Genomic DNA, 24,681 nt, shown 5'->3' with positions numbered 1-24,681 from the left:
GTGTAATTAGTGTAGTTAGCCTGGTGGTTACGTAGCTAGTTACGGTGTAATTAGTGTAGTTAGCCTGGTGGTTGCGTAGCTAGTTACGGTGTAATTAGTGTAGTTAGCCTTATGGTTACGTAGCTAGTTACGGTGTAATTAGTGTAGTTAGCCTGGTGGTGACGTAGCTAGTTACGGTGAAATTAGTGTAGTTAGCCTGGTGGTTACGTAGCTAGTTACGGTGTAATTAGTGTAGTTAGCCTGGTGGTGACATAGCTAGTTATGGTGTAATTAGTGTAGTTAGCCTGGGGGTTACGTAGCTGGTTACGGTGTAATTAGTGTAGTTAGCCTGGTGGTTACGTAGCTTGTTACGGTGTAATTCGTGTAGTTAGCCTGGTGGTTACGGAGCTAGTTACGGTGTAATTAGTGTAGTTAGCCTGGTGGTGACGTAGCTAGTTACGGTGTAATTAGTGTAGTTAGCCTGGTGGTGACGTAGCTAGTTAGGGTGTAATTAGTGTAGTTAGCCTGGTGCTTACGTAGCTAGTTACGGTGTAATTTGTGTAGTTAGCCTGTTGGTTACGGAGCTAGTTACGGTGTAATTAGTGTAGTTAGCCTGGTGGTGACGTAGCTAGTTACGGTGTAATTAGTGTAGTTAGCCTGGTGGTCACGTAGCTAGTTACGGTGTAATTAGTGTAGTTAGCCTGGCGGTCACGTAGCTAGTTACGGTGTAATTAGCGTAGTTAGCCTGGTGGTTACGTAGCTAGTTACGGTGTAGTTAGTGTAGTTAGCCTGGTGGTCACATAGCTAGTTACGGTGTAATTAGTGTAGTTAGCCTGGTGGTTATGTAGCTAGTTATGGTGTAATTAGTGTCATTAGCCTGGTGGTCACGTAGCTAGTTACGGTGTAATTAGTGTAGTTAGCCTGGTGGTTACGTAGCTAGTTACGGTGTAATTAGTGTAGTTAGCCTGGTGGTCACGTAGCTAGTTACGGTGTAATTATTGTAGTTAGCCTGGTGGTTACGTAGCTAGGTACGGTGTAATTAGTGTAGTTAGCCTGGTGCTTATGTAGCTAATTACGGTGTAATTAGTGTAGTTAGCCTGGTGGACACGTAGCTAGTTATGGTGTAATTAGAGTCGTGATTCATAATAAAGGTTTTTGGGTTAGATCGCGTTATTTATAAATGTGTCGTAACCCTCCACCACCCGACACGGCCAATCAGCAAAAAAAGTGTCACGTTGACAAAAGACAAAAGAGTTCACTATATCAGCCCACCGCTGTGTTGAAGGGTGAATCAACAACATTTACAGTTTGAATACGACGTTTCGCTGATAATTACATACAGCATCATCGGGCAATTCGCCAGAATGGTAAAGCCCTCACTTGCTCCCGGTCTTAAATAGAGCAGCAGCAGGGTGACGTCTTCATTTAACTCATTCAGGTGCAGTAATTATATAATCGATTGGTGATCAGTGACAGCGCCGTGACTACACGGGATGTCGCGCTTGGCCTGAGCAAAAGGCAGACGGCACAAAGAATGAAGACGCACAATGTGACACTGTGAACTTGCGAGACGATTTCGTTTTGCGCGTGCGATAATCACCGCCATTCTGCTGGGTAAAATGTGTAGTACTCTTTGGTTCTATTGGGTAAAGTCACGTAGGTGAAAATAACATAACAAAAAATCACGACGTTTCGGCCACAACACAAGCGGCCTTCATCAGGTGAAGGGACAAGACTGTCTGGAGGACAGCGCTGACTTTACCCAATAGAACCAAAGAGTATGGATCCTAGCAGTCACGAAAGCTTTAAATCTAGAATTAAAATGTGTAGTCCAATCGCTTGGCACTAAACATTTTATTTAAATGTGAAGACCTTTGTCGATCCACTGCTGGATAAATTCCTCCACCACGATGTTTCTGCCATGGGGGTTGTTTGACCATCATTCACCACATTGGTCAGTGTGGATTGGTGAAGGACAGGTAGGTGCCCAGAATTAGTTCAGATATCACTCGCTACTGATGTCATCCGTGATCAGTAATCAAACTTGAGTCGCTGCTGGGTTCATAGTGCATTGCGCTAACAATTGCACCGCTACTACACCTTAAACATTGAATGTCATCATTGACCACGATTAATCCACAGCTGGATGAAGACCGTCCGGTGCTATCCGTGTACCTGCTTGAGTCCCGAGTGGTTGGGGTCATCTGAGTGCAAGTGGTGTGTGGTTATCCACGTCGGGTGAGTTTCCTCACCAACCTGCATTGACCAGGGTATAATGACTAACGGTCACATATCTTCCCCACAATTTTAACGCATCTTGATACATTAACCTGAATCTGAAAATTTGAAATATTCATCATTACGAGGAAATAAAACAGGAAGGAGACAGACTTCTAAACATGGATTTCTCTGTTAGATGCAGTCATTTGATGCCTCTATTTGTGATATCTCAGGGAACACGATGTGACAAATCAAGCATACCAGCTTATATGGAAGAATGTCTTGATTCCAGCTCTCAAATCAACAGATCGACACGATGCTTATATAAATAACCACATTGTACAGCTTACCGACCTACCAAGGAGTTGACCCGTTCTTTCGATGTCCTCTAGTACACAGGTAACTATAGGCTACAACAGGTGTTTCGTAAAGCCAGTAGATACACCTTTCTGCGGCCCACTTTTCACTTCCCACAAAATCAGCAGCCTGCAATACAATGCAGCGATACGGTCCAATTTACACTTCAATGGCGACTAATGGGAGATGCGAATGGACCGTGGAAGACTGGCCCACAAACTTCAGTTTGAGAATGCAGAGGACTGGATGGAAAAATGCCAAGGAAATCCCGATCGGATACCCCCCCCCCCCCCAATCTCTCTCTACGAAGAGTTGACGGCGGGGATTTGAGAGGCGGCAGCAGCAGCAGCAGATGGTGGCCGTACGCTTGTGGCAACGAAGCCCCGAGTAGCCGTCCCTGCAGGTGCACACGCCAGGGAGCCGCGCAGCGCCCGCCGTTGACGCAGCCATCTCGGCACAGCGATGTTCGGGGGGCATCGCCAGAGGCGCACGGGAGGAGGAGCCTTTAGCCGTCGGCAGAATCCTTGCATCGGGTAGAGCGGCCCCAGACATCGTCGTCGTCGTCGTTGTCGTCGGCCGCTAAGTGATCGGAGTGGCGATGATGACGCATTGGCGAATGTTCGTGCGTGTGTATGTGGTCACAACGGTGACTTCCTGGGCCTCAATTATGTCGGCTCAGACTTAAATGAGTACCTGGTGTGCTGTGGATACGTCAGCATTGGGGCGACAAAAGCGGCTTTGGGGCCGTCCATAAATGACGTCACGAGATTTTGGACGAATTTTGACCCCCCCCCCTCGTCATTGTCACAAATGTCTGACCCCCCCCCCAAAAAAAAGATAAAACATGCTTCAAATCGCTTTAAACTATTGTCATTGTAGTGCGTATTTATTGTGCCGCTGCACTCTGATGTTGTAGGAGAAAACATTTATTAACAAGTCTATTTAATTAAGTGGAGCGTGTTGTCTATATTTATTTAAAGTTGCGCATTTTGATGTGACGTCACATTTCTCACCCCCCCCCCCTCGTCACGCATCGTCACAAATGTCTGACCCCCCCCCCCAGGTGCGTGACGTCATTTATGGACGACCCCTTTGGCGTGGTGTTGGCCACACCACCTACTCGATACAAGACGTACACAAGCTGAAGAATCAGACTGGCGAACGAGAGGCAGAATTGAAATAAATACATCGTGACACGGTTGGCATAGATGAGGTGAGAAGGAAAGGAGAGCACCCCATACCTCTGAAGAGTGGCATAACCTTTCCTATCATAGGGGCACAGCTGACAGTAATTCTAGAGGAATGGGATTATATTATTGCTGTCTCTGAGAATCGCACATTGTGTTTGATCGCTCTCATCGGATAGGGCGACCTGAAAAACTGGCGGTGTACTTTCTCACTCTCGCTTGTGTACAATTACGGGTTACCAGAGCACAGAATGCAAGCTCACATTCACTCGGGTAAGATGGGCTGCAAGCACAGTGGCCAGATGTTAACTACCTCGCCTGGTATACAGGAGGTCGTTGGTTCGATCTCGACTGATGCCTGCTGCTGTATATTTGGATGTTCTCCCCTTGATCGTGTGGCTTTTTCTCCGAGTCCTCCGGTTTTTCCCTCCCAATTCAGAAGCATGTGTTTGGAGTATTTGGCTGCTAGAAATTTTCACACAATAAGCCACTTCGTTGAGCTATCATTTGTGGCCAGGTCGCTTCTAAAAAAAAGAGCTTTACAGCTCAGTGGGCCCTGGTAAAATAAAAAAGTTTTAATTTAGTATGAGAGGGCAACATTCTCGTCGGTAATGGCATAAGACAGGAGGCGGCAGTGTATACGTGGTGCATCTGCGTTCGAGGCTTAGCCAATTTTCACAGCCTCAGATCAATCCACTGCTGGATGATGCCTTTCCCCATATTATATGGGTTACTTGACCATACTGCACCACACTGGTCAATGCGGTTTGTTTGAAGGAGTCCAGATATCACTTTCAATTCATGTTATAGTCATTCCCTGTAATCGAACTTACAGTGAGGGAAAAAAGTATTTGATCCCCTGCTGATTTTGTACGTTTGCCCACTGACAAAGAAATGATCAGTCTATAATTTTCATGGTAGGTTTATTTGAACAGTGAGAGACAGAATAACAACAACAAAAATCCAGAAAAACGCATGTCAAAAATTTTATAAATTGATTTGAATTTTAATGAGGGAAATAAGTATTTGACCCCTCTGCAAAACATGACTTAGTACTTGGTGGCAAAACCCAGGAGTGTCCCACTTTTGTAGAGGAAACCTTTACAGCAAAATCATCAAACACCCACCACCCCCACCCCACTACCGTTCCCAAAGTCCGCCGAGTGGAAGGTCATGGCAACGCAAGAAAGTCGACTGATCTTTCACGAGGCCAGGACTCCCCACGCCCATGTCTGAGGGTTCTAAGGTCAACTGTAGTTTAGATTAACAAAAATATCTGAATGCAACCGCAACTCACAAAATAACAAAATTAACCCAGAATGCACCAAATCTCATCAGATCTTTGAAGCTCAGCCGGGGAAGAGCCTGGGTTTAGTGCTTAATTTGAAGACTGTCTGGGAAAAGCAGACGTTTCAGGCCTTGCGCTGCAAGTTGGCCAACAGATGTCGGTGTACGGTGACGCTTTTTATATTCTTGGTTATTTTGGTAAAGTCACGTAGAAGGGAAACAATAAAATAAAAATGTAAAACATCTATGCAGTTGTCGAGTGTTACCCCCCCCCCCCCCACCACCTTTCGTATGCACAGGTAATCTCCGAGTTACTCCGGTTTCCTCTCACGAGCCAAACAAGCTACAAAGGAATTGGTCGAACATCTGAACGCTGGAACTTCATGAATACAAAATCTCAGAAACAGTCAGGATTTCCTGAGTAAATGAACGGGAAAAAAAATATTCTGACAGTATTATTATTATCACCCACGGATGCGCATGTGAGCGGGGCTTAATTTCAACCACGTCCCACACACGGCACACCACGTCCAGTACGCACTTCTCACACTACGGCCGTGGCTACACAAAAAAAAATCACGTGTGCCTCCTCCGGTCTACCAGCGACCCGGAAAATATTCCATGAGAAATGTAAGGCCTCCTCGTGTGCGGGCGCGCCACGCGTGAAGACTGAATGGACTTTGGGGGGCTGTGGCCCTCTGGTTGTACGTGGAATGTACGGGGGGTGTGGTGGTTGGCCCAACTGGATGCGGACCGCTATAAATTCCGTGCACTGCACAAACCCCCGGAATAAAACCACGGCCTTTGCCGGACCACTGGGGGCAACCAGCGAGCTAAAAAGAGGTCAGAGTTGGAAAAGGTCCACCCCCCCCTCCCCCTTCTTTCTCTCCCCCTCACTTGTGAAAATGAATGAACAATTTGTTCGATTACAATGCCATTGTTTCGAAGAGATCAAACGGATTATCTTTCGTCTTGGCTACACAGCCGTACGTGTGCGTGTATACATCCCCCGTTTGTCAATCCACTGCTGGATAAGGGCTCACGCCACCCAGCAGTCGGTAGTGAGGGGTTATCTGACCACACGTCAGTGTGTCTTGATAAAGCTCAGGGGGAGTACAGACACAAAATGGATTTAGCTGCACTGCCCGGAACGCCCACTACTACTGCACCTGTGTTTTGTGCAAGGTGGTCGCCCATCCGAGCAGTATCCAGGCTCAAAACTTGCTCAGACGAGATAGGTGCGCGGTTAGGCCGCAGGCCAATAGGGGTCGCATGCAGACACTTCTAGAACACAAATCGCATGTCATTGTGGTTTGCGTTGACAACACTGCACGTCGGCGTCACGAGCGACTAGTCGCCATGCTGTGGACCCTGGGCAATAATCATTGGCAAATAAAAACAGATAAGTAGCTGGATATAAGCACACCTGCTATAAGCACAGTTCTTATATGGCAACACATTCTTACGTTACACTGGTGGCCTTGCTCTGTAAAGGGTGTGCTTATATCCAGATTCTACTGCAACTGGCGGGCATGTTAGGAAAACTTGATAACCCACACAAGCAGCACACCTTCGTGAGAGGTAGGGCTTTGTAAAAGAGAGTAAGGGGATGGAAGAGATGATGCGAGCGAATGTTTTAAGGCCACTGTGCGGAACATCTGTACGGGGAAAGTTGTATTGTCAAGCGCTTCAAAGAAGTCACACGTGGGGTTAGAGAGAACAATAATAAGTGTGGGTTACCAGGTTATTCTGGGACACCCCTCGATTGTGGTGCAATTGCTAGAGACCCTACGACAGCACCGTCACATTTGATCATCAACCGCAACTAAATCATTATTAACATCTAAAGATTCCAGTAATAATAAGCGACTTAACATAACCATTCCTGCCTCCCCAATCTAATTACAGTGGCGAGTAAGTTCACCGAGCGAGCGATGTCAATTATAATGATGTTCTAAAGCGTTTGGAGAGCTTAAAATTTAAAGAACAAGAGCGGAGTCTCGACATTTACGACTTGGAAAAATTGAAAAACCGCCATTTTAATGACAGGCCCCTCAAATGTAAGACCAAACCATTTTAGACTTGGGCGTCTTATTTTTTCACAAACTCAGACTTAATCAAGTTTGCATCTGGAGATGCTGAAGGGTGACACATTCCAAACATGACATCAGATTTTAAAATCCGAAAACTGCGATTTGCCCTCTTAAAAATTCCGTGGGCTAAAACTTGTGTGTGTCTTCTTTGGTTCTTTCGGTAAAGTCACGTAGAATGAGAATAAAATAATAAATTGATAAAATAAAATAACACAATAATATTCTCACGACGTTTCGGCCACAACACAAGCGGCCTTCATCAGGTGAAGGGACGAGACTGTCTGGTAGGACAGCGCTGTCCTACCAGACAGTGCTTTGAAGGGGGTTGGCATTCGAAACATGTCACGTTTTTCAATAACTGAATTTTCGGGGGATTTCTTTTTGTAAGTGCGTGGCACACAGGGTGGTGCGCTGCTATGCAGGATTTTCAAATGGATACGCGCGACATTGACAGCATAATTGGAAATCACATCGACAAGCGCCATAGGGAATATCTTCTTTAACATTCATTTATATTTTTATTTTTTCGATTTTTATATTTTACGTGCCGAAAGTTGTTTTTGCGCCAATTTTTATTTTGCTTCTCACCTGCGCCGAAAAAAAATACACTTAACGTGAAATATATTCGGGGAGGGGGGCTCGGGGGGGCAGGAAACTAAAACAACACGACACAATAGTTCAAAGCTAGGCACACGTTGCACGCTGCACTGAAACTCTGCGTGAACTACATGTGAACTACATGTGAACTACATGTCAACTGTGAACGCCGTTTTGTCAACAGCGCTGGATGCAGGAACAATACGTTCCTAACGCACGAGCAGCTACGGCAGGGAGCAATGTTGGGATTAACCACAGGTTGTCGCCCCAGGAGGTAGCCGTGCAGAGGAACGCAAGCATCGTTTCCGGAGGATAGCTCTCCGCAGCTGGGCCGCTCGCGTCTCTCCTGTTTTGTTAAAAAATAAAGGCACTTTTGAAGGCGGAAAACTGGCTACACGCGCTACGCCAGTACTATCCTGTGCGCGCAGGTTATGCATGTAGGTAAATACTAGGCATGTACGAATAAGACTACCCCCCCCCCACCACCCAGCAGTTCGACGTATCGTCATCACTCGGGCGCTGCGATAGATTCAAGATTAAACAATTTGGTTTTAATTACCAAATGTGGTGAACGCGGCACCTCGAGTGCCTGCGGTGGATTAGGTGACCGGATCAATTAGGTGGATTGCACGGATGGAATGCAAGTGGTTTCCCAGTAAAAGTGGAACATCTGGACCAGCGCAAGGGGTGAACGTTCGGCCAACGTTGGTCAAACGGTTTACTGGGAGATTCTAACGTTTGCTATTTGCCACACGTGTTGCGAGCATACGGAATCGCCGTCGATCGAGGATTCTGATCCGCTGCGTCATTACTACGACCGATAAAAACACCGGTCCTGCAGTGGGTCACCATCGATGATGAAACTCGCATTTGTATTGTTTCACACTTTTTTTCGTTCTCGTCTCTACGGTTTTCGTTCACTCAACTTGGCCCGACTATGATGCGTACCGTGTCGCTCGGACATCGTTTGCATCACTTGTAAATGACAAATTCCCAAATGCACGATTAGATGCGAACGTTTGTGGGTGTAGGAATCGTTTGTTTACGGTCTATGCATCGCTACATGCCTAGTATTTGTGTATGCACACCCATACTTGTGTGTACAGATACGCTTATGCATGTAAAATACTATGGGCGATTTTCTGATTTTAAAAAATGACTTGCTTGCATTTGTAACAACAATTATGGATCTTCTTATGGATTTTTGACCACTTACACGATGTCCTAATTTTTATGCGTTTTGGGGGTTTTAACAAGTGATGTCATGTGGCAATTACCTCCTGTCAAGTGACACCACTCTTGGCGTGAAGGTGATGCCACCTGTTCTGTCCCAAATTTTACGTCTCAGCCTGGATTGCAAGATTTTTCAGATTAATCTGAAAATCTGGAACATCCCTAATAGTAATACATCATAATTCTAACAGCATGCATTTAATGTCTCAATGTACATGTTTACTGTATAAGATTGTGAATGTACCTGTTACAGGGGTGTCCACCAATCACTGAAGAAAATGGATTACAGTAGACTGCAGTCCTAGCTATGTTTATGAAATCACATAACCCATTCACACTTGGTAATGTGAAGATTTCATCATCTGTGTCTCATGCCCTCCTCTCGACGGCCACATGTCGACCATCGCGTTGACACGCATCATATCGAGATTTAAAAGTCCCAGGTGTTTGCCAACATCACGTGCTTTTCTCGTGTGCTGCTATCGGCGACCACTCTAGAAAGATGGATGACCAACGGATGCAGTTATTTAGGAATTGGTGATTTTGCACAATGACCAAGGCGGAGACATTTTTGTGCGCTCGGCACGCGCCTCTGTGCGTGCTGCCGACACGGATTCACTCGAGGTTTTCGCAAACGTTAAATGCAAGCACGGTAAGGATGATTTTTGCTGCCAATATTTCAGCCAGGGGGACACGTTAAAGATCCCTTGGCGTAGTTCGCAAGAGTGGGACCACTGTGCGCTGGCGTCAGGGTCCACGTTTGGCGAAAATTACACCGCAAATTATCTCGATTGGATACATGGTGTTCATCACTCTCCCTACTGCCCATCCGAATGCCCCAGGTCAGTCTTCACATGAGACCATCCTGGTCTCTTGGGTTCTCACCTGCATGAACATAGCAAACTTGAAACTTGAACCGCACAGTTCAATTAGATCGATTATTTAATTATGGGTACATTCAAGGACAACACACCCTGTACAGGACAATGTGCTATACATACGAATATAATTATATGGGCCTAAGTAAGCAATGCCAATGTACGCCCCATAAAAACATATACCCATGCATCTGTTGCGTACACATACATGGGTATATGTTTGTACGTGTATTTACAGATGTATATATCTGCAAACATGTTCCTACATTTATTATTAGTGCACTTACATGTATATATCTGTACATATGAATGCATGTGTCTATGTATGAATGTGCACATGCATACATGCATGTATACATACATGCATGCATACACACATGACCTATGGGAAAAAAATGTATGTGTATGGAAATACGTATATGTGTCAATGTACGCGCCATAAAGACATATACCCATGCATGTGTTGCATACACATACATGGGTATATGTTTGTAAATACATTTACAAATGTATAGATCTGCCAACAAGTTCCTATGTAAATTATTAGTGGACTTATATATTTATATCTGTACATATGAATGCATGTGTGTAGGTATGAATGTACACATGCATGTATACATCCATGCATACACACGTAACCTATGGAAAGCAAATGTACATGTGTATGGAAATATGTATAAATCCGTGTATGTACATATGCAACAAGGCAGTGGGTGACCAGTGCCTCCAGGTTGAGGAAACAACAGCTTCCACTTCAGGTTTGTTCAACCTCCGGTGACGTGAGATTGAGAGGCACGCGTACAGGCCTCGTGTCAATCCACTGCTGTATGAGAACGACCCCCACCCCACGTCGTGCTGCTCCGTTGGGGTCACGTGACCACAATTCACCGTGCCGGTCAGTGCGGGTTAAAGGCGGCCAAGAATGGACACGGGAGCATAGAAGCACAATACGACAATGGATTTTGTCTGTGACGGCCCTGTGCTTTCCCCGCCCGTCACTTGGCGCGTACAGGTGGATTCATTGAGAACTGGAACGTGAAAAAAAAGTCTGATGATGATGATGAAGAAGCTCCTTTGCTAGGGACCAATTATACGGAGCAGTTTATCCCGGGAAGATATGTGCCCCTGTCCGGTTGGAGAAAGCGCCGATGTAACTGCCGCTCCGAATCTTATTCGTGCCTTCATCGTGCTCGTTGATTAATCATGGAGGGACCCCTCTCTGTGGACTCCACAAATCTCCCACCTTCCTAAGTGCAAGTGATCGTCCAACCTTCAAACTTGCACCCATCAATGAGAATGCATCAACCCGGTACTCGGATCCCTCCACTGTGCTCTCGAATCTAATTCCGACTTAACCGCAAGATGGAGGATCTTGAAGACGCCTTCAATGTCTTCAAGATCTTCCATGGGCTCTCAACGCTCCTACCTCTCCCCCCCCCCCCCCCTCTAATCGCCTATATTATCTGCACACCGGCAACTAAGATCTCCCATCTTACTACCCCCTGTTCAAGTCCAGCCCAAAATCTTTCCTCGTCCTTCTTGTCTACAATCGTCTCAAGTCTCCGAAATGTTTCAAAGAAGAAAATGAATAAATACTTTCCTGTTTTTGGGCGATTCCCAGCGATGCGGATTTAGACGGTCTCTCAATGCGCTTGGATCGTATTGACGATGAAGCCAATGCCGTCGCATTCCAGTTACTCAACGGATCCACCGGACGCGCGCGCCATCGCCCGAGACTGGAAAACCCGAGGTGGCACTTGTGGCCTCCTCAACCTGAAGCCACGAAAAACCTCTCCTATGCATTAAGTGCCTGGCATGAGCAATTCACATTTTTCAGATTCCGTATTCAAAGATCGCACGTGTCCAAAACCAACGGCGCCACGTTCAAGTTGAAACCGGTTCCTTGCGAAGCATCGGGAGGTACCGGTGGGGCGAGTGGGAGGACGTGTCTCACGGTGGGCCCCCCCCCACCCCAAACTCCCCCTTCTCTCTCCTTGCCGTCTGCTCGATCTCCACCACGGTTCTAGTTTCTGTACCGTGCCGCAACATCGGACCACAGCCTCTGCATGTCCTCCAGGCCCCTGGTCCAGAGCTCGCGTAGCTTCACCCAGCCGGTGCGCGCCGTTATCAGCAGGTAGTCGGCGTTCTGCGGGTATCGCAGGATCGTGTAGCGGGCCATGACCAGCGACTGGCAGAACCTGTGGGGAAAAGTAGACCATGTTGTTGTTGCCGTTGCTGTCGTGACGGTTAATATCGTTTGTTATTCAAGAGGGTTTTTGCTGCCGACTTGTTGATCAGCTGGGATTTTAGCGTCCCCACCTCCGCTCTCACCTGCACGCCACCAGGAAGTAAACGGCCCTCCTCTCGTCCTCGGTGAGGGCCTGCACGCTCTCGTAGCCGGCCAGGACGTGACCCCCGGCCTCCATCGCCTCTCCGCTCTCCACCATCATGTACATGATGGCCATGGCCAGGTCGTACACGTGGTAGCCGAACATCATCGAGTTGAGGTCCACAACGCCGGAGACGCGGTGCCGCGGAGCTCCCTCCGCCGACTTGGGCCCCTGCTGCTGCTGCTGCTGCTCGCTTCCCGTGGTCACCTCCTGCACCAGGATGTTGTCGTCATTGAAGTCACCGTGGATTATGCCTGCAGCGAGGGGGAACGTCGAATTTGATTTCGTCCGTTGTCTTTTATTGTTGACCGTCCTCCCCTCGTCGCCGTCGTCATCGTTCGTGCCCGTGCCGTTTTTATTCCGGCCGCACGATTGGTGTTGCGCAAGCCGCGTGTGCGGGTCTAAGAACGGCCCCCGCAGAGTCTCAGTGAATAACCGACTTCTTCTCCTGCCTTCAAAGGCACATAATTACAATAACCCACCAGCGTCGTACAACCCTGTACAGGGGCGAGATATGGAGCGGTGTGTAGTGGTATGCACACCGCATCACGAGCCCTTGATTCCCGGCCATGGAGAACATCACTGATATCTGAACCAGTCCTGGGATTCTACCTACCTCCTCACCGACCAGCATGGTGAAGGAGGCAAAACAACCCCCATGACCCTACACAGCCTGGGAATGCCTTCGTCCAGATAGTGCATTGACAAAGGGCTGTACATTATTATTATGAGTATATGTGTAACAAAAACTGTTGAACACAATTTAGCATCCATTGAAAAATGATTTGGTAGAAATTACAATTATGATTTATATACAGTAGCGTCTGAATGTAATAACCCTGTCATTTGATTCACCTGTGATCAGTGTCTGTGCAAGTGTCCCCCATTACATGCATGCCTTGTAATGCATCTGTGTATGCTGGGTAAAAGTAATCACGTAAAGCACATTGCAAAGAAAATGCTTGCCACAAATGAATCACAATACCTTGCTGATCTCGTCAAGCAGCATAAACCATCACGCGAATTCGGGTGATCCTCGCAGCGGCTTTTGGCTAACCATCGAACAAACAAAGACGGTCACCGCATCGCGCGCTTTCAGATGCACTTCTGCGGCCGTCTGAAAAGCTCTTCTTTCCGATATTAGGAAGGCACTGGAGCTATGCACTTTTAAACCTAGATTGAACACTAATTTATTTTTGAACTGATTTTTTGTGTTTAGTTTGTTGTCCTTCCCCCGCACCTCCGATTAGCACGGTTGGCTACGTACGGTGCAAAAGAAGTTCAACGTACATACGTACGCGGCACCCGTCGTGGCTTCAAGGCCTCGTCGGTGGCCTGAAGCGCCCCTCGCCCCCTGAGGCATGGAGCTACGTCCCGGGTGAAGCTGCGAGGCGAGCGTACATCTGGTTAACTTGTGCAGGTTGGGTTGGATCTCCTTGCGGAACTTGGCGATGACCTCCCTGACCAGACCCTGGTTGGGGTCGCCGTCCAGAGTGAAGAGGTAGGACTCGAGCAGGTGGGTGTTTGACAGGTTCCAGATGAAATCGTCTCGTTGCAGGGAGTGCAGGAACGGGTGCTCAAACTATGCAGATGTTTAAAAACGAAGGCGGTAAGATGACAAAAAATGCAATACGAGATTAACATCGCATTGGCCAGTTGAGTACACATGTAAGTTAAAGGCAGCAAAACGTCAAGCTAGCAAAGGATAGTCTTCGTTTCAGAAAAGATGTTCTCCTTGACTTATTATTTTCTCTTCGGTTTTTTTCGGTAAAGTCACGTAGGTAAAACTATAAAATAAAAGAATAAATGAAAAAACAACTACATTTTTTTTCATTCTATCATTTTATAGTTGTACCTACGTGACTTTACCGAAAAAACCAAAGAGTATGAATCCTTGCAGTCACGAAAGCTAAAAATCTAGACTTATTATGCAGCTGAGGGTGGGGCTGCCCAAGTCCTGCGTGCGGCTGGCAAATGTTTGATTGGTATTTGTGAATAACAGGACACTTGAATGGATCTGAGAAGTAGTTTTGTGAGATCACCTTCTGTGGGCCATTCTCTAACCAGAGGTGATGCACAGAATGAGATGTGTTTTTCCATCTCATGACATGGCACCAATTAGCACAACTCATACAGCCCTTATCAAGGCACTGCCGTATTCAGTGTTGGTCATGTAGGGTGTTTGACCATACTTCGCCAAACTGGTCAGTGTAGGTTGGTGAAGGATAGAGGACAAGGGGGGGTGGGGGGGGGGGCAGGACTGGTTCAGATATCACTTGCCACGAATGTTAGCCGTGGCAGGAAATAAAACTCAGGTGGCCGGGTTCGTAGCGCAGTGTGCGCACAACTGCGCCACCGCTCCACCCCGACGCTTGGAATAAAATTTGGGGGGGGGGGGAAACAACAAAAATACGCTGTTCATAATAAAGGTTTTTGGGTTAGATCGCGTTTATTTATAAATGTGTCGTAACCCTCCACCACCCGACACGGCCAATCAGCAAAACAAAGTGTCACGTTGACAAAACGACAAATAATTCACTACTTTAGCCCACCGGTGTGTTGAAGAGTGAATCCACATTTACAGTTTGAGTACGACGTTTCGCTGGTAAATACATCCAGCATCATCGGGCAATTCGCCAGAATGGTAAAGCCCTCGCTTGCTCCCGGTTTTATATAGAGCAGCAGGGTGACGTCATCACTTAACTCATATCAGGTGCAGTGATTAGAGGCGGAGGGGAGGGGGTATTGTAATTATATAATCGATTAGTAATCAGTCATTGGTTATGATTAGTAATGAGTTGTAGATTAGTAATTCTTTAAATCAAAATGTAATGTGTATTATTTAATAATACGCTTCCAGGCCGCACTAAGCCTGTAGCTGTCAGAGCGATTAAAGTTATTCTTGTTCCTCTCAATTTCAATGGATTCTCTAATTAGTCTTTGCCAGTAATAATTAGTTTTACACACCACTGCAACATTGTCAAAATCAATTGAGTGTCTTTGTTGACAAGCATGTTCTGCCACTGCCGACAGTTGTGTTTGAGATAATTTAATATTTCTCTGATGTTCTTTTAGTCTTACGCTGATGTTACGTCCCGTCTGCCCAATGTAGCAGCTGCCACATAAACAATCCGATATACACCTTCTGTTAATAGTTAGGTAATGCGTCTTTAGTGCAAGATACTAGTTTTTGAATTTTGTGTACTGTACCAAATCTTACTGTAATGTTTTGCTTTTGCAAAACACGGGCTAATTTGTCAGTTACTCCTGAGATATATGGAATTTTTATTGTTTTAACAATCTGGTCGCTTTCAGCAGTATTGCTTTGCGATCGTGATTTGGCATTCAGTGCTCTGTTAATTTGAGCATTTTTGTAGCCATTCTGTCGTAGTGCGTCTTTAACGTATTTAATCTCTCTCACTAGACTCTCACCATCTGATACTGTTTTAGCCCGATGTATGAGCATCTTGATAAGAGAGGATTTCTGAGCTGGATGATGATGTGATTCTGCATTCAGATAGGCATCAGTGTGCATTTGATTTCTGAATGATTAGCTTGTGACTGGTCACAGAAATAGCTATGTTAAAAGTTAAAGCATACACACCCGCAGAGGCACCCATTGTTAAAGGGATTAGCATAGAATTTAGCATTGAAATAGCTAAGTTAAGGCATACACATCTTGACAATGGAATTAGCATAGAATTTAGCATTGAGATAGCTGAGTGATTAGCTTGTACCTGCTGCAGAAATAGAGCTTGTACCTGCTGCAGAAATAGCTACGTTAAAGTCAGAGCATACACATTCACCGAGGTCCTTAGTACAAATCAAACAGGAGAATTTAGCATTGAAATAACTAGGCAAATCCAGCATTGAAGCAACTGAGTGATTAGCTAGTGACTGGTCACAGAAATGACTACACATCTGAGCTATTCACAGTACTATATAGTGAACCAATAAAAACTAAAATATAAATTACCTTCATGTTGTCAATAAACTCTATATTCTCCAATCAGCTAAGCTACCACCAATAAGTCGTTATATATCACAATGCTATATGGCGAAAAAATGGATGGATTCTTACCCTCAAATTTCAGCACCACGGATAGCTACGGGCCCCGTTCAGACGGACGAGTTCGTCCATGGTCGGAACAGAGGAGGGGGAGAGAGACAGCTGCGAGGCCCTAGTATGCTCCATATTGTAAAACTATACCATTAACCGTGGTGTGAGAGGTATTAAGAGGCAATGCTGGCGAAAGAGCTGCGGTCCGAAGGTCATCGTAAAAATACAATTAATTAAGAACAGAAATGATTTAAAACATCTTTCCAGTGGTTACTAAGCCTGAATCCATCTTCTCGGTTGAAATTGTCTCTGTGCTTGTATATGTGAATGGCCTCATGAACGAATCTCTCATGGTAGCCGGTTGGTTTGCAAAGAACCTCCGTCTTGGAGAAGTCAATGTCATGTGAGCCCACTGAATTATAACAGTGATCTGCCAAGGCAGAGGAGTTCGTCCTACCGTGTTTCAAGTCTGCTTTGTGTTCGCGGATGCGGTCCGAGATATGTCTTTTGGTTTCTCCAATGTAGCTACTACCACAGAGGCACTTTAGTTTGTAAACACCCGGGTACTGTATGTCTGGAACAGCATCTTTTACAGATGGAACTAAATCACGGATTTTATGTACTGTGTTGAATCGGACCTGGATCTTGTGTTTGTTCAGGATTTTGGAGATCTTTTAAGTGACCCCTGCAATGTAGGGTAAGGTGATGGTTTTGAGTGGCTCCACAAGAGGATCCTTCTTCATGACTGGAGTGATGGCTTTGCGGATTGTGTAGTCGGAGTAGCCATTAGCCCTGAGAGCCTGGTGTACGTGCTTGAGTTCACTGGTAATGTGTTCCTGGTCGGAAATGCATTGGGCTCTATGGTATAGAGTCTTGATGAGGGAGTTCTTCTGGGATGGATGGTGGTGGGAATCCGGTTTCAAGTAAGCATCTGTATGGGTAGCTTTCCTGTAGACAGAGTGGCTCATTGAACCATCATGTCTTCTTTTAATTAAGACATCCAAAAAGGGTAGTTTGCCATCTTTTTCGACCTCCATGGTAAATCTGATGGCTGGGTGTATGGAATTGATGTGGTCACGGAATTGGTCTAGAGCAGGCTGGCTATGTGGCCAGATGACAAAGGTGTCATCAACGTACCTCTTCCATAAGGTCAGGCGTAGAGTGGCAGTCTGGATGGCGTCAGTTTCAAATTTTTCCATGAATACGTTGGCTACAACCGGAGATAGGGGGGAGCCCATTGGGGTGCCCTCAGTTTGTTTGTAGAAAGTTCCATTCCAGGTGAAGTAAGTGTTGGTTAAGCAATGTCTCACCAGGGGGGGTACATCAGTATGCAGTCCTTGATGAACCAGGTCTTCAATGATAGCGATGGTGTCAGGTACCGGGACTTTGGTGAACAAGGACACCACATCAAAACTGACAAGCAGGTCGTTTGGGGACAGGGAAATGCCTTTGATTGTCGATACCAGGTGAGTAGAATTTAGTACCGCAGAGGTGGTTTTTCCAGTGAAAGGTCGCAGTATATCAGCAAGAAAACGTGCCAGTTTGTAGGTGGGGGAGCTGATAGTAGAGACGATGGGACGAAGGGGTGTATCTTCTTTGTGTATCTTTGGAAGGCCATATAATCTTGGTGGTCTGGCAGCAGAGGGCTTCAACGAGAACTGTTTGATCTCATCAATTAATGCTGTTGAATCAGAGATTATTTTGTTCGTTTTGGTGACCAGGCTGTTGGTGGGATCTCTTTTTATTTTTGTGTAGCTGCCATCGTTGAGTAGTTTTTGAATTTTGTTGTTATATTCTGTTTTGTCCATGATGACAGTGGCATTGCCTTTGTCATCATGCTAAATTCTATGCTAATTCCATTGTCAAGATGTGTATGCCTTAACTTAGCTATTTCAATGCTAAATTCTATGCTAATCCCTTTAACAATGGGTGCCTCTGCGGGTGTGTATGCTTTAACTTTTAACATAGCTATTTCTGTGACCAGTCACAAGCTAATCATTCAGCCATTTCAATGCTAAATTTTATGCTAATTCCTTTGTCAAGGCGCTTTGTTCCTCTCACACAGCTTAAAGGCCGTATCTGAACGTGGCTCTTTCACTCCAGCGCTGTCCTACCAGACAGTCTCGCCCCCTTCACCTGACGAAGGCCGCTTGTGTTGTGGCCGAAACGTCGTGAGAATATTATTGTGTTATTTTATTTTATAAATTTATTATTTTATTATCATTCTACGTGACTTTACCGAAAGAACCAAAGAAGATAACCAATGACTAATTACTAATCGATTATATAATTACAATACCCCCCCCTCCGCCTCTAATCACTGAACCTGATATGAGTTAAGTGATGACGTCACCCTGCTGCTCTATATAAAACCGGGAGCAAGCGAGGGCTTTACCATTCTGGCGAATTGCCCGATGATGCTGGATGTAATTACCAGTGAAACGTCGTACTCAAACTGTAAATGTGGATTCACTCTTCAACACACCGGTGGGCTAAAGTAGTGAATTATTTGTCTTTTTGTCAACGTGACACTTTTTTTGCTGATTGGCCGTGTCGGGTGGTGGAGGGTTACGACACATTTATAAATAAACGCGATCTAACCCAAAAACCTTTATTATGAATTATATTGGTCGCGAAAGCCTACATGTTAAACCAAAAATACGCTGCTTGAAAACCAGCCATTCGATCACTTGGAAGGACTCTCACGTTGCTAATTATGAACAGCTGCGTACGTTCCGAGCGAGTGGGCTCGTTACGTCACATTACACTTGCTTACCGAGAGAAAAGGCTCGCCGAGACTCAAGAGTTTTTTTTTAAGATTGTCGCAGTAAGGGGTTGGGGAAACTATCGCTCCGCATTTCCCAATGAAGTAATTTGCGAGTTATTTCTTTTTTGGCTTTTTACTTTGGCGAATATTCTCATATTCTTGTTTCTTTCGGTAAAGTCACGTAGAAGGGAAACAATAAAATAATAAAAATATAAAACAATAGAATTTTCACGACGTTTCGACTGCAACACAAGCAATCATCATCAGGTGTGAAAACCACAGCAATAATTGTTTTTTTCAAATTTCCTTGTTGTTGTTTTCACACTTGATGACGATTGCTTGTGTTGCAGTCGAAACGTCGTGATAATTTTATTGTTTTATATTTTTTATTATTTTATTGTTTCCCCCTCTACGTGGTGACTTTACCGAAAGCAACAAGAATATGAATCCCTGCAGTCTCACGTCACCTGTCAAGAGGCGCTCGTGCGCTCGTACCTGCTGCAGGGCTTGGTGGATGCTCGCTGCCAGCTTGCCCACCTGGTAGTACAGGCTGCCATCCGCCAGCACCCTGGACAGCGGCACGCCGGGCAGGTACGTGAGCAGCCGCACGTTGAACTCCTTCTCTCCTTCGCCGCAGTCTGAGAATTCACAGCAGGAGTCGCCACCGAGGTCAAGAGGTCACCACGGTTAGTGAAATCTCACCGTCGCTTCCTTTTGCTGGAACATAAAAAGCTGTTCGGAAGCTGATATCGGAACCTCCAAGGTCTGGCCAAAGTGTCAACTCACCACTTTGCGCCCTGTGTTCATTACCCACGTGCTATACTACACAGGGTCTCTGATGAATTGCTCATTCCGAGCAATTCCGAAATTCGCATTCCTATATGGCCTTGTTGTCTAAACCGCTGTAGCTAAATAAAGCATTTGAGAGGAATAATACCTCGCCACACCCATGCGTAAGGCATCCGCCAAAGTTGCAACGTGGCACGCAACCCTCACGCCTTAGTGGACGCTGGCCGGAACCGGGGGCAATTCGCCCAGGTTCGAGCCAGAATGGATACGTCAGCACACGAGTCTAGCTGAATTCCCTGGGTTCAGCTTGAGCAAATTACTTAGGAGCAGGGCGAATGGGGGCCCCATCTGCATCAGGAGGCGACTTTTGTCGCTCGTTCCATCACGTAAATATAAGGGTCAGTGGCATTCCGTGATCTTCGTATTCTAAACACGGCATTGTGCGGCGATGTCAGCTCACGCAATGAACCCCGAGCCTGGGTTTAAAGGAGCGCTGCTAGCCCAGGCATTATAATCAGAATATGTACTTTTACTGGAGTAATCCGATGAGCTATGAAGCACTTTGCTTTACAAATGTTTAGCAGCCCAGTGTTGTCCCAACTACAGTCCGTGGGCCAAGCCCGAACCACCAAAATTAATTCATTCTGGTCTACAGGACAACTATCCCGCCACGCCTTACAAGAACTAATTAAGTACATGTCTCAGTCAGCAATACTCACTTGAAATTACACACGACAACCGTCGCCCCCGCGCCCTCCCCCCAACTGAAAAGTTTGACAAGACCCTCCCGATACTCAGTGAGGCTCTGCTGTGAAAACAAGTGTAACGATGATGATTACAATAATAATATTAATTGAAGTGATGCGATGCAGGAGGTCAGAGTGGGTGTGGGGGAGAGATAAGCTCTGTATCGACATGTTTGCATTTCTCTAAATCTCTCCTCTTGCGGATATATCTTTCTCCTATCTCTTACATATAAATATCATATTTCTGATTAAATCTCTCTCTGAATGAGTTAAATGATGACATCACCCTGCTGCTCTATTTAAGACCAGGAGCAAGTGAGCGCTTCACCATTCTGGCGAATTGCCCAATGATGCTGGATGTAATTACCAGCGAAACGTCGTACTCAAATATTGTAAATGTTGTGGATTCACTCTTCCTCACACCGGTGGGCTAAAGTAGTGAACTATTTTGTCTGTTGTCAACGTGACACATTTTTTACTGTTTGGCTGTGTCGGGTGGTGGAGGGTTATGACACATTTATAAATAACGCGATCTCACCCAAAAACCTTCATCATGAATAAATCTCTCTCATATCTCTACAATATATCGCTTGTGACATATCTTTCCCGTCTATGCTTGTTCATGTAATACATGGTTTTGGTTTGACGTGTTCCCCTTGTCAGCCAATCCGGAACTCGATGCAAAGAGTTTGACGTTTGCTTCTCAGGGTCTCGTGGGAAGATAAGCAGAAACAAAAATTACGATTTAGGTTTTGTAAGTATGTTGAAATTCTTTCGCACCATACGTACGTAGCCAACCGTGCTCATCGGAGGTGTGGGGAGGTGGAACACACTGTGCAGTTGGTGAATGGCGGCGTCGGTGAACTGTACACACATTATATCTACCAACCTGCAGGTCAGTAGATGAGAAAACAGCAAGTGTGCTTCTGATCTCTCACCACAGATGTTATCGTCTCGTCCATGTGGCTTTGCTGTGAGCAGTCATTCCAGTTTCATCCCACACACCAAACATTGTTTTTTTTTTAATATATATATATGAAGAATTTACAAAATATCACAATGTGGACCTTGGGCCAGTACCAACAAGCAGTGCGTTACATCCACCAACCTCACAAAAACTAAAAAGTATGATCCTTTTACATCACTTATCGTCAGTGGAGTGAGACCCAGTATTATACCACCGCCTCATGCTCGGATATTGATCGTTGTCTTTGCAAGTATAAACCAATGCTGTGTTCGTATGATTACTATCAGCCTATGACTAAATCACCTGGAATGTGCCCTATCATAAGATCTGAAAGCTAAGCAGGTTGAGCCTGGATTAGGGCTTCTATGGGTGACAATCGTGCATTAAACAGGCATCACAGGCTGCTCCGTGGTGCTATGTTGTGGGGGCCAGAGTTCAGTTGCAGCAAAATCAATTGTACTGCACTGTACATCTATTAAACTTGATTTGTCACTTTCGTGACTGCAGGAATGACTCTTTTGTTTTTTCGGTAAAGTCACGTAGAAATAAGAAATAATAATAATAAAATTACATAACAGCATACGATGTTTCGATTGCAACGCAAGCAATCATCATCAGGCATAGAAGAGCAAAATTTAAGAGAGAGGAAACACAGAACCGCAGATATATATACAGACACCTAAGTAGAAGGGAGTTCACACAGAGACACAAAGAGAGACACAACGTAAGGAGCACAGAGAGATAGGGTCTCTGTGCCGAGGCCTTAGCATGTAGGGGGAGACAAAGGGAGATGGAGACGCACATCAAGTAGAACAAGATTTAGTATTATGTACATCTCTTCCCCAATGTCTCTGCTCCCGGGACCCACGCGGGCGCAGCTCACCGATGTTCTCGAGCGACATGATCTTCCCGCTGACGTTGTCCACCACCTCCTGCATGGGGAAGCCCCTCTCCCGCAGGAAACACATCATGGCCATCTGCACCTCGAGCATCTGCGGCCGCTGGCTGTCCCGCGTGTTAGTGACCTTGAGCACGAACTGGCGACCGTCGCGCGCCAGCACGCGGTAGTTCTGGTCGATGTAGCTCGCCAGCGGGCTCACCCCCGCCACGCTCACCCCGTAGAGGCGCTCCACCAGCTCCGCCGCGCGGGACTCGCTGAGGCACGGCTTCTCGTGCTCGCGGCCATCGTCCTGCAGCGCGGCTTGCATCGTCTTCAACGGACAAAACGAGGGCAATCAAAAAGCTTTTGGGGTTTTGCAAGTGCACGTTGGCGTTCGCTCCATTCGTGCAGCGCGAGGCGCCTCCGATGAGCACGGTTGGCTACGTACGGTGCGAAACAAGCTCAGCGTACACACGAGGCTACACCCTGGAGGCGCTATGCTTCACGGACAGCCCACAGTAGTTGTCGCATTTACAGAGTTGTGCCGACACACGTGGCATACTACTTATTTAAATTACATCTCCGAGATCTTTAGCATCCGACTGTGAAGCAGACAGTGCGCAATATTTACAGTTCATACACCCACAGCGTTAACCGGGGCGGTCGTGGGACTCGTACCACAAACATCTGCAACGCGCTACCGCTCGGCCATGAAGTCAATCGATCGATCAGCGATCAATAAACACGTCTCTTTGCTCGCATCACATTTAATAGCAACACATTTCACCGAACAGAAAAGCACCACTTAAACATGTCAGATAAGATTCGTAATAACAGAGAATTCTCCTTGTGTATTTCAGTGGAAATACAGCCAGTGCCTGATAAAGTAGCATTACTGTAACTGGAATTTTAACAAGAACCGTGGGTTTATGCAGCATTGGGGAGCTGCAGCTATGGCCCACCGAGTAAACACCTTGTCCCGTAAGCACGAAATCACGTGTTCAAATTCCACTGGATGTGTAATTGTGTGAATAATAATCAGGGCTTAATCTGTCACTGAATATTTTCCGGGTCGCTGGTGCGGAGTGGAGTGGGCAGCACAGCCCCGGTAGCCACGGCGATAGCGAAAGGTACACACTGGACGTGGTGTGCCGGGTGTCAGCAGATTTTTCAGAGTCGCTGACACAGAGCAGCCCTGGCCGAAATTATCTCCATACATATGTAAAAGGCAAAGTTGTGATTATGTGTGTCTATTCAAAATGTTTAGCGTACTTTCCGACATGCAACAAACTTGAAATTTGCCATGTGGGTACTTTCCAGACTGTACACCACGCAAAAATTATTAAAATACACTTTTGTGTTTTTTTTCTGGGGGGAGGAGGGGGGGAGCTCAATAATGCATTTTTTTTGCACGGCAAGTGAGCTGTGACGTCAAATCTGTCACGTGACCCACGCATGTGGAAGCTTAACGCATTGTAGTGTAGCGGTTAGCGCACTGCGCTACGAACCCGGCAACCCGAGTTCAATTCTCGCTCACGGCCACCACCGGTGACGATTATTTCAACCGCTCCTGGGCCTCCCCTAGATCGACTCAGCCTCAAATGAGTAATTGCTGTGGTGTGTGAACATCGCCACTGGGGACACAAAGGCGGCCGGGCGTGGTGCTGTCACCCACCCCTTCGTCTGTATAGATAAAAGGGAAATTTGTGAATATGTGTGTCTGTTCGAAATGTTTAGCATACTTCCCGACATGCAACAAACTTGACATTTGCCATGTGGGTAGCTTCCAGACTGTAAACAATGCAAAAAGTATAAAATATACTCTTTGGTTCTATTGGGTAAAGTCACGTAGGTGAAAATAAAATAACAAAAAATCACGACGTTTCGGCCACAACACAAGCGGCCTTCATCAGGTGAAGGGACGAGACTGTCTGGAGGACAGCGCTGGAGTGAGAGAAGCCACGCTCAGATCACGACCTTTAAGCTGTGTGAGAAGAAAAACACAAAGCGCCTTGACAAAGGAATTAGCATATAATTTAGCATTGAAATGGCTCATTGAAATAGCTAAGTTAAAGTATACACATCCGCAGAGGTACCCCTTGGCAAAGGAATTAGCATAGAATTTAGCATTGAAATAGCTGAGTGATTAGCTTGTAACTGGTCACAGAAATAGCTATGTTAAAGTCAGAGCATATTTCACGTAAACAAAACGTGCCAATTAGTTACTGCTTCAGCACACTGGTGTATTGGA

At 46.0% G+C, this 24,681-nt stretch overlaps 1 protein-coding gene across 1 annotated transcript; it reads right to left on the bottom strand.

Annotated features, from left to right (window-relative positions):
• Positions 1 to 12,158: 12,158 nt before the first annotated feature.
• LOC142917421 (hydroxylysine kinase-like) lies at positions 12,159 to 22,758 on the bottom strand. The gene is made up of 3 exons (XM_076062084.1): positions 22,434 to 22,758; positions 19,516 to 19,686; positions 12,159 to 12,622 (listed from the first exon to the last, which is right to left on the bottom strand). The coding sequence occupies exons 1-3, from the start codon at positions 22,756 to 22,758 to the stop codon at positions 12,159 to 12,161; spliced, it is 960 nt and encodes a 319-aa protein (XP_075918199.1).
• Between the last annotated feature and the right edge of the window lie 1,923 nt (positions 22,759 to 24,681).

The sequence above is a fragment of the Petromyzon marinus genome, unplaced genomic scaffold, assembly GCF_048934315.1.
Source record: "Petromyzon marinus isolate PM22_M1 ecotype Great Lakes invasive population unplaced genomic scaffold, UKy_Petmar_22M1.pri1.0 PM_G_Scaffold_49, whole genome shotgun sequence".
NCBI lineage: Eukaryota > Metazoa > Chordata > Hyperoartia > Petromyzontiformes > Petromyzontidae > Petromyzon > Petromyzon marinus.
This window is presented reverse-complemented; position numbering and strand designations above follow the sequence as displayed.